Consider the following 10,630-nt stretch of genomic DNA (forward strand, 5'->3'; position numbering starts at 1 on the left):
TTTCTGGTTAGAAGTAAATAATAAAATAGGAAGCGTCTCTGCAAATAATATTGGTCGAGTTTTGGTGAGGTGGAATCGCAGCCGTCCGATTAACACGCGGTTGATCTGAAGAATCTCTTCTACAGAGAGGAGAATTCAAACCAATTAAGTTTCCATCGACGATACAAAACGACCAATCTCATCACGGTTCCTGTCCTAAAAGAGGCTCTTTCTTCTTTCCAGCTTCCAAGGTGCGTTTTATTTTTCTTCTTAAATCTGCAATTTCGAATTTATGTGAATTCACTTTAAGAGTATTCAAATATTTCTCTAGAAGGATCCGTGTTGTTTAATATGATTTTGATTTGATTGGAGAAGTACTGGATCTGCTCTATCAGAAGTTACTAGTGAAGCTATGGACGAGATATGGATTATGTTTTTTGAGCTGTGGACTATTCAATCTTGTACAGTTTTGATTTTTCCAACTTAAAAATCGAACTTGCACTTGAAAGGCTTTGAATTTGGAATTTTTTTTTTTTTTTTTTTTTTTGTATTATTAAGTTAAAATTTAAAGTTGATTTTGTGGTTTTTGAATAGAAAATTTTGTATCAGTTGTTTGCTGTTGGCAATGGCGAGGATAAAGCCTCAGGCTCTTCTTAATCAAAGCAAGAAGAAGAAGGGTCCAAGTCGTATAAGTATCTCCACGATTGTCGTGTGTAATCTTGTAGTTGCTGTAGTCGTACTATCCTTGGTCACTACTTACCGCCATTGGTCCCAGAGGTTTGTTTCTTTGTTGACATCTTTGATACACTTATGTTGTCATAACGATTCTATTTTCTACGCTATGTTGCTTATAGCTAGAAACAACTTGCTATCTATAAAGGTTTAATATGATCTCGCAGGTCAATAAACGTTATTGAAACCCAGAGTCAAAGATTCGAGGTACTGTTTTTGAGAAGTTATTTTTCAATACTCGTGCTTTTGTGTTTGGATTGCAATGAACTTCTGAGCACTTAGTTTTTAGAGTTTAGGATGATCTGACTTTGTGTTTGTGTGTTCAGGACACAAATGCTGCTTCAGAACAAAAGAGTTACGATCTTCCTGGTTATGCCGTAAGTTAATCTTATCTCCATGTCTACTTTCTTATTTCTCTTGTTTAATAACTCTCTCTTTGTTTAAGTTTCTTGTATGCATTTTCATTGATGTCTTGCTTCTATCTCATGTAGGATATAAGCACATCAAAAGGTCTCATAACTGTGGAACTCTTTAAAGATGCTTCCCCTGAAGCTGTGGACCGGTTTCTAGATCTATGGTTAGTATCCGAATTCGTCTCTTCTCTTTCAACCTAGGAAGCAAATAAAAGTATAAGAATTTGATTAAGCTAGCTCATGACTTGTTAAATCTACCTTGATAGGTTCCAAGTAACTTCAGTTTCTTAGTTGATTGACTTTGAACCTCATGTTCTTATCATACTCTAATTTGGAACATTAAACCTCACAAAAGAGAAACTAGTTCGAACACTATGTGACACACTACTCTGGCTTAAAGTTTGAGTATTTGTTGCAGTCAAAAAGATCACTTCAAGGGAATGCCGTTTCATCGGGTTATAAAAAACTACTTGGTACAAGCTGGTCACTCCCAGAGCTCCATACCTGTTGAAGAATGGACATCTAAAGGAAAGCTCCGTGGTCGCCTTAACACTAGGTAATTTGCTTGCTCTGCGTTTTGCTTCAAGAGTAAAAACTTTATCATCTCTCTTTGGTTTAATAACAAAACCAAACCTGTGTGATGTTGTTTATTCAGCCCAAAACATGAGGCATTCATGTTGGGGACACCAAAAACCAAAGGGAACAACAACAACAAGGACTTCGAGCTTCTCATCACAACGGCACCAATCCCGGATCTGAATGATCAGCTTATAGTCTTTGGAAGAGTTCTTAAGGGAGAGGATGTAGTACAGGTTTGATCATCTTCTGAACTTTTATGGTTTTGTCTCATTGTGTAATGTGTTCTAACGGTTACAGGAGATTGAGGAAGTGGATACAGATGAGCATTACCAGCCAAAAGCGCAAATAGGGATCATTAGCGTTATACTGAAACGAGAACTATGAAATGCTCTGTAAATGAGGTCCATCTTCATGCTCACTGTTTGTCTAAATCCTCTTTTGAGGTTTTGTTTCTTACTGATTATTTCCTCTTGTTTTTGTAATTTTATTTGATCTTTGTTTTAAGTTCATATACTTCTCCTTTCGCTGAAAGGCTTTTAGACACTTGTGTTCATAAATATAGTCTTTCATAATAAGATTTGTCTTCAAGAAACCAAAAGTTACAACCAATAGATCATAACCAGTTTATTACATGTCTTAACATAAAGCAAAAGGAAACAAAGACTTTAAAAGATCAGCAACACAACGATATCTCTGTCTACTTATTTTGAGTATCCTTAGACATAATCAGAAGAGTAGACGAAACTTCCATACCACTAATGTTACCTTGAATACTACCAAGCATGTCCATCATCTTACCTTCATACTCCTCAAGCTCCTCAAGAGAAAGCTCCTCAATGGGTTTGTCGAACTTCTCTTCTCCACCGGCAGTTTCAAGCTGATGCTCAAAATCTTCCCCTCGTTTCTTCTCAGCTTCAACTTGCTCCATGATCGAGTTGAGACGTTTGCATATCCTCTTCTCTTGCCTAGCTCTGTTGCCTCTACCGTTGCCTGATGTCTCACAGCTATCCGAGTCTTCTGACTCGTTGTTGTAACGCTCTGCAACCAGTTCAAAGCTAGGACTCCCGTAGGGGTAAGGTTTGTTTCCGGGAGAGAAGACCATGATACCAACCTCGGCGTTGCACAGAGTCGCAAGCTCACCAGCCTTCTTGAACAAACCAAGTCTACGTTTTGAAAACGTGACTTGCTTTGTGTTTGTGTCTTGCACTTTCTCCATCTTAATCTTTCTCCTACCCATTTTTTTTTACTTTTGTTTATGTTTTCAAGTTATTGATTTGATTTGTTTTGCAGTCATTTCTTTATGTATTTATAGTAGTGAATGTGTGAAGGGTTTTCATTGAACCTCATCATCATATTCAAGAGTAGTTTAAGAAAGTCAATTTTGCATAGATACATACTTAGAATGGTCATTGGTAAAAATCTTTAACTGCCTTATTAGAGCATTGAATTGTTTCTCTGTCTTCAATCAATATCCTTGGATATTTGACTATTGTTAGTATTTTTTTTACTAGTGGACCTTATTATTAAATTGTAATTTGGACTACTAAAGAGAAAGTTACTATGCTGACAAAAAAATACATCATTACCAAACTAATTTTCCTTACAACCAAAAACAATAAAGATAGTCTCAACAGAAAACCAAAACTTCTATATATGATTCCTTTTTCAGTACTAAATATATTCTGGAAAAGCAATTTTATGTATAATATAATCTAATTGTATCATTCATCACTTATTCATTTTGTAAAAATACAACTGGAGATTTTTTTAGTTTAAAACTTCTATTTTTTCATTTATTTATGTCTATATTTGTTTAGTTCCAATTATACAGTTGGAACTTTCTAATCGACGAGGCTGGCCAAATCAGCCGATAGGGTATATAAAAAAAAATTTAGTCATAAAATCTTTAAATATTTAATTTATAATTTCTATTTTTATTTATTTCATTTACACAAATTAGAATGAGGTAATTTCTCGGGAGATTTTTGGACCTTTCAAGAAAGAGCGAATTTTCCCTGGAAGATTTTTTTGTCTCTGCGTCGGTGGTTTTCCTAGTGTTTGCGCTGAGACTTCTTTTCTAAATAGTGTCTTTTTTTTTGTTTTCTAGTAGTATAGTTTAATTTTGATTTTTTTCAAAATTTCTGGGGATATTTTTGTTTTCTTCCGGCTTTTATAATTGGAACTATGTTCTTTTTGATCCGATCTTCGTTGTAATGATTATTATAGGTTGTTCGAAAAATTTAGCCCAAAAAAATTATATTTATCTAGAGATCTTTTATTGTGTAAATAATGAACGCGATTGCAACATCTTTAGGATGCGGAAAGTACTTCGACGAATAAAATACACGAAGCAAGATTATTTTGGTATCAATATATTGTCAAAATCCAACATAATGTCAGTGTAGATTTCATCATTGATTACTCCTGAAATCATATCGTCGAATCATCTTTGTTAATGGTTTAGATGTGTTTTTCAAGATTTTTTTTTTTTGTTCTTGATGCAATGTATATTTTCAATTTTTTAAATATTGTGCGGTAGAAACTCTATAAATTAATATTCGATAAATTAATAAATACCATAAATTAATAAATTTCTCCGGTTCGAACTGGTATGGTTTAAAATATTATGATACAAATCAATAAAATAATAAGATAATAACTTTTTCAGAAAATCCTATGTATATGTACATAGATCTTATAAGATTGCAAACCAAACATTATATTTTTTGTTTTATATTCACAATAGATTATCTTTATATTTTTTTTAAGATTAAATTTAGTTTGATGAGATCTAGCAAAATTATATCTAAAATCACATTTTAATTCTATGAAACATATTTTATATACACCAAATAATATAATAAAACTAATATAGGTGTTGAATTTCAAAATGTTAATTAATGTATATACACTAAAATCAAATATATTTTTATTTTAGAAAAAAATATTTTTTTAAATAGAAATATCTAAAACGAAATTTTATGTAAATTAATAACTATATAAATTAATAAAATATCAAAGTTCCAACATTATTAATTTATAGAGTTTTCGCTGTATATTGAAGTTTTATACGAAAAAAGAGAGTTAGGTTGCATGGGGTTTAAACTTTAAACTGTTACAAACCACGGGAGGTTTATCCCACAAACCAAACAACATATCAATCTCAATCCGGTTCTACGTTTCCCTATCAGTAGTGTTACTTATTATTGTCGACACCAAATGTCTTTAGAGCACTTCCATTAACGGTAGACAGAGGAAGTATCTAAACATTTTAAAAAAAAATTAAGTGGGTATGAAGGGTTACCAAGGAACGACAAGGAATAATACATTCCCTAACATTCCTAAAAAAATTCACCATTCACAAGGAATAAATTTTCTTTCTAATTCCCTACCATTCTTTTTTTTGAAAAAAAATAAAAAACAAAGTTACTCCGTGTTAAATATGGGATGGAACAACCATTCATTTTCATTCTTGCAATTTTATTCCTCTACGTCTCCTTCATATTCGTTCATGTTGTTTCCAGAATGGTCACCAGTCGGACCTAGTGTCTTCATGCACCATGTGCAGTAAAAAAATTTTAAAATATTTTTTAACAGATAAATATAAATTATATTTTAAAATAAAATTTTATTAATATTGTAAATTTTCTTTTTCGTATCAATATTTTAATATAAATTTGATTTAATTAAACATAAAAATATTTAAGAATATGCATGTATATATTTGAAATTATAATCTTAGATAGATTTTTATATCTATTTATTTTAATTAAATATATTAAATAAATTTTTAAAAGTTGCATAATTACCAAAAATTAAAATTAAAAAATATTTATAAAAATTTTAGATATATAAGAAAATAAGGATTCTACGATTAAATTTTTATAATTTTCTTAAAAAAATGTATACATTTTTTGAAAATTTTAGTAATAAAATTATATAATTTAAAAATATATAATTAAATTATATTTCGAATTTATAATGCCATATTTGAATATATTTATTTTAAAGATGGTTTATGAGTTATTCCCATATTCTAAAAAATTTTCCAAAAATATAAATTGACATTAAATGTAATATATGAGTTATTACCTTATTTTAAAAAGTTTACCAAAAATATAAATTAACATTAAATGCAATTGTTCATGTCATATTAAGCTATAAGACATGTCATCAATTTCAGTAGCCATGTCATATTTGTTTTGTGAAATTGACTGTAGAAAGGACACGTGGCAAAATCACTTCGCAAATATAGTCTAAGGGATTATAAATAGCAGGAGAGGGAAGAGAAGCGAGATGACTGCAAAGAGATTTTGACACACTTATAAGAACTCCTTGACGCCACCTGTCAATTTCTAATTGGTGTCAATTTCTAATTGGTGTCAATTTAGAAAAAAAAAAAAACTTTCATTATCAAATAAAATCACATTAAAATAAAAATATATTCGGGTTGAGATACCTAATTTGAGTATGAGACCAATAAGATTGCTCTTAACGAGAGATTTGAATACACCAACTGACAGTTTCCTATACTATTATAAGACAACGCAAAAACGGAGCTCAAATATCTCACAATTCACACATCGCCCTTCCGTGGAAAAACGAGTCTCTCTGAGGCTCATGTTGTAAACCCAAAAGGCTCACTAATAACCCAAAATTAGTAACTCGACTGATGCATCCACATGGTAAAAGTGTTGAGATTGAACCTCTAATTAAATACTAGAAAAGAAGAATAAGAAGAGTAGCCTAGAAGAAGCTACAAAGGAATGGAAGAAGAAGAAGTAGAAGAAGAAGCTTGGAACGCAAGAAACGGAGGAAGAAGAAGAAGCTTGGAGAGCAAGAAAGGAAGAAGAACAAGAAGTCAAGGAAGAAAACTTGGTTGTGTAACTAGAAGTTACACAACAAGAAGAATAAGATAACTAGTTAGTTGCTAAGCTAACTAAGTTAAGTTGAAGTTGTTAGAATAAGATAAGTTTGCTTGAATGGATTAACAGTTCAAAAAACTAAGGGTGAACTCCCTCAGGCACTAACTTCGAGGTTTTTCCAAGATCCAGTTTATCCGGCGCCGGCGAAGCGGTTTCTCGTCGGCGGGGGGTACTATTTCCGGCGTGCTGCTAGCTCTCATCTTCATGGCTCTGTCTCACATCCTGTTTTGTTTGTCACTACATCGCTTATGTTGGTTAATCGAAGGAGAAAGACCCCTACGGATTCAACGACGAAGCCGAGGACTCTTCGTTTCAGATCTTCCGGCGGTCTCTCTTCCTCAGATGGCCTCTCCTCGAGCGACGAGTCGGGAGGGTTCTCTCACCACCCCTGTGTTCCGGTTCTCAGGGACAGTTCCCGATGAACCTCCCTCTGGCTGCCGTCGGACAGGTTACGTTATCAACTTTGTCCCGTGCTTTTATATATCTTTGGAGAAGAGATTTGATTTGAAGAGCTTTTCCTTTCTTTCTTCGGGAAGGCTTGAGCCTATTATCACACCACTGTTTGCTCCTCTCCAGTGTTCAGGCACCAGATCCAAAAGCTCCACGAGATTAGATCCGAATTTTGTCGTTGGTTATTCACTCTACTCATCTCCTAAAGTGGTGCTCTCCTCCTCTGCGTGGATCCTCCTAAACGGATATACTGTTCATCATCTACAAAACTTCTCTGGTGACCTCTTCCACGGCACCGTCGAATGGCCAAGATCCGACGCATCTCGCTCCGAGCAGTTTGTGGGTAGTGGGTTGGATTTCAATTACGTTTGGGCTTGGCCCATCGAAGCTACCAAACCTGCCAGCCCAAAGTTCAGTTTGATAAATCCCAAATTCAAGAAAGAAGATGTGATTCATATTACAATGGGCTTGGGTGTTTGGGTTAAACTTATAGAGATTTCCGGTGGGTTCACTGGAATCTCCTTTCAATGCATATTACCATATCTCTCCTTTGGGATGAATTCACTGGTGGGTGCACCGGTTTGGGACTCGATTTCACCATCCTTCTCTCGTGAGAAGTGTCCTTTACCATCATTCCTTCTTTCCATGAAAGGAAATCTTTTCTCGGTTTCATTATCGAGGTATAGTTCCAGCTTCTTCATCGTTTTGTCATCTTGTATAGCGGTCTGTACGGGGCCAGAAGATGCAATCGAGTCTACTATGGTTTTTCTCGTAGGTGAGAACTGGCTCTCAACGTCACTTGTGACTATCTTTCAGATATCCGACTTCATCGTGAAAGCCTTATCGACGCAGTCAAGCTTGGTCTTGATTTCGCTGTCATCATCTTCTTTTGAAGAATTATCCTACTTAGCTTTCTTTATTTGTGTTGTTTATGCTTTTAATGAAAGAGGATGTCACATTCCCTCATGTTATTGTAACCAAACAAGTTAAGTCTGAATGAAATTAAGTTGTGTTCAAAAAAAAAAAAAAAAAAAAAAAAAAAAAAAGATAAGTTTGCTTGTAGAATTAGTCCATGGCCTAATATAGAGGCATGGACAAGTGGGAGTAGGTTAAGATATAAGTGTAAGGGAGAGTAAGTGGAGTTAGTAGAGAAATCTACTATAAGTATGTATGGTTGTGTTTGAAGAAGAATTAATGAAAAAGAGTTAAAAGATGTAGACATACAAAGTGTTCTCTCTTCTCTCTATACAAACAAAAAAGAAACGTTAGAGAGTAAAGAGAGAGTGTGAGCTTGTGTTATGAGTGTGAGCTTGTGTTATGATTATACACAACTGAGAACAAAGAGTGAGTGAGTGAGTGTGCTTTTGGATGATGAAACACAAGTAACAAATAGAGTGAACAAAACAGAGAGAAGCTGGCCGTGAGTGATGAAGAGTGAGATAGGCCAAGCCTCAGCAGAAACCTGATACTGCAACTTATCAGAACAATTCAATTTTTTTTTTTACTTACAAAGCCTGTTTGTATCAGTTGATTAATCACCTGTTATCTCTTTGGTCTTTGACATCGTCTTCATCATTCTGAGATCCATGCAAAGTGACCATAGAGCCTTCGGCTAGGGAACAAAACAGAAGGAAACTTCTTGGTTGCATCACTGGTCTCACATTTTGATCAAAGTCCTCTCCTCTGGGCATGACCAGCAAGAAATCACCCAGCTCAAGCCAGGAACTAACAGTGATGATCCACTTCTGAACTAAGATTTCCACAGCCGGTTTGGTAAGTCCTATCAACCAATTGGGGGATGACGTCAGTAGTCTGAAATAAACAAAGCGTGCACCAAAAGAAACCTTTTCGTCCATGACCCTGCGTTTTGTTCAAGTTGCAAGAAATTAGAAACTGATATCAAGGTAAAGGTTCAAAAGGGAAGCAAACGCAAAAAAGCTTTACCATAACACAAGAGGGAAAAACGATGGGCTGATAAGTGTAATTGCTCTAATTGGTAAGTGAAACATAATCACCAACGATACACAATGAGAAGCAAGCGCAAACAGAGTATGACCAAAGTTCATTCTGGTGATATCGTAGTCTGGATCTGTGACATCTAGGAGATACCAAAAGGCTCGTTTATGAACAATCTGCCAAAACAAGCAGAAAATCAAGATAGAAACAGATAAAAGAACAAGGTACCATTGTGATGATTAAACCTATTACCTCCTGGATACGTTTCATGAAAGACTCAGCAACCAACAAGCAAAGGGTACCAGTAACCCAACGTAAGGTCGTCATGCCGGGGAAGTCTGAAAGATACTCAAATCTCAGGAAAAGTCCGGTTCCAAACAGAGGTGAAGTGCAGATTTCGAGCCAATAGCCAATCATCCAAGGCACAACACCGATTTTGAAACACAATACGGAAGCTTCCTTAATGAATATCCACAAGAGAGGTGGCAAGATCACTGCGATGAAGCGAAATCCCAAAGAAAACCACTTGACTATGGCTGGAAATGAGGTTTTACTTTGAAGGGCTTTGCAGGATTTTACAGAGAAAGCCCAGAGAAGACATGGCAGTTTCAGCGCTATGAAGTGGAGCCCCAGAGAAAACCACCGGACTATGGCTGGAAATGGGATCAGAGGGAGAGTGAAGTAAGCAAAGCAAGTTGACAGCAGCGTCATGTACCCAAGCGTAACAGGCGAGTTTCCAAACAGAAAGCTGCCTCCAACATGTGCTGATACACAGCCCATCCAATCCAAACTGGCAGAAGAACAAAGAGGGTGGACACATATACGCTGATGGCAAGAAGCTGTTAAAGAACAACAAAACACAACTTGTTGTTGGGTCCCTCCTAGATGGAGAGGACCAATTAGGGTGAACTTAAGAAATAATAATGTTCCCCTTTGGCACTAGACTCACAATAATAGAGTTTAGAGAGAGAGACAAAAGAGAGAAAGGAGAAAAAGAGAGAGAAGGAGAAAACTCGTAAGGTGATTTCAAGACTGGATTTGGAGGGTCAAACGGATCTTGATCGGGCTGATATTTTGTGGGAAGCTTCTTCAGTCAGTAGGTTAGAGTTTCACCGAAGGGATTTGGATTTCAACGGTTGGATCTTCTGTTGTCTGGGTTTTCTTGAAGCTGGTCGCCATAGTTCTTCAGCAGAGCAGTCTTGGGTGTTTGGTAAATCCAACGGTGAGATCTTCTCTTATTGAGCTGAAATTTGGCAGAGGTATTGTCGACTTGTTTATCTTGGATTTGTACGGTTGGATTAGTTTCTGGAAGCCGGAATCTTTGTGAGCTGAGGTCGTTTGGTTGCTGCCGGTTTTGAAGCTTTGTGTTGCTCTCTTGTTGTTGTTGTTTGTGTTGGAGATAGCTCTTTGTAGCTAGACTCTCTGTTCTGTTCAGGCTGTTGAACAGGGAGGACGTGGTTGTACTCATACCATTTATATAGTGGATTTTTGAGTGGACTACGGTCCCGTGGTTTTTCCTTCTCACATCGAGGAGGTTTTCCACGTAAAAATTGTGTGTCTCATTTAGTTATCGCAACTTTGATATCTTGCCATCGT

The 10,630-nt window shown here is 35.6% G+C and overlaps 3 protein-coding genes across 4 annotated transcripts; 1 reads left to right on the forward strand and 2 right to left on the reverse strand.

Moving 5' to 3' along the window:
- The first annotated feature begins 39 nt into the window (after positions 1 to 39).
- LOC106391760 (peptidyl-prolyl cis-trans isomerase CYP21-4) lies at positions 40 to 2,278 on the forward strand. 2 transcript variants are annotated; one of them, XM_013832460.3, is made up of 8 exons: positions 40 to 230; positions 589 to 756; positions 879 to 918; positions 1,038 to 1,088; positions 1,203 to 1,288; positions 1,543 to 1,680; positions 1,780 to 1,936; positions 2,001 to 2,278. In XM_013832460.3, exons 2-8 carry the CDS (start codon positions 605 to 607, stop codon positions 2,085 to 2,087), a joined length of 711 nt encoding a protein of 236 aa, XP_013687914.1. In that variant the 5' UTR covers positions 40 to 230; positions 589 to 604; the 3' UTR covers positions 2,088 to 2,278. The 2 variants fall into 2 exon arrangements, with proteins under 2 accessions (XP_013687914.1, XP_013687913.1); XM_013832459.3 differs by having other exon boundaries at positions 53 to 230; positions 574 to 756.
- LOC106394164 (agamous-like MADS-box protein AGL29) lies at positions 2,253 to 3,062 on the reverse strand. The gene has a single exon (XM_013834758.3). It carries the CDS (start codon positions 2,938 to 2,940, stop codon positions 2,401 to 2,403), a length of 540 nt encoding a protein of 179 aa, XP_013690212.1. The 5' UTR covers positions 2,941 to 3,062; the 3' UTR covers positions 2,253 to 2,400.
- Positions 3,063 to 8,255: 5,193 nt separating this feature from the next.
- LOC106391761 (probable E3 ubiquitin ligase SUD1) lies at positions 8,256 to 10,091 on the reverse strand. The gene is made up of 4 exons (XM_022700272.2): positions 9,287 to 10,091; positions 9,023 to 9,210; positions 8,618 to 8,938; positions 8,256 to 8,540 (listed from the first exon to the last, which is right to left on the reverse strand). The coding sequence occupies exons 1-4, from the start codon at positions 9,812 to 9,814 to the stop codon at positions 8,375 to 8,377; spliced, it is 1,203 nt and encodes a 400-aa protein (XP_022555993.1). The 5' UTR covers positions 9,815 to 10,091; the 3' UTR covers positions 8,256 to 8,374.
- Between the last annotated feature and the right edge of the window lie 539 nt (positions 10,092 to 10,630).

The sequence above is a fragment of the Brassica napus genome, chromosome C3, assembly GCF_020379485.1.
Source record: "Brassica napus cultivar Da-Ae chromosome C3, Da-Ae, whole genome shotgun sequence".
NCBI classification, from domain to species: Eukaryota; Viridiplantae; Streptophyta; class Magnoliopsida; order Brassicales; family Brassicaceae; genus Brassica; species Brassica napus.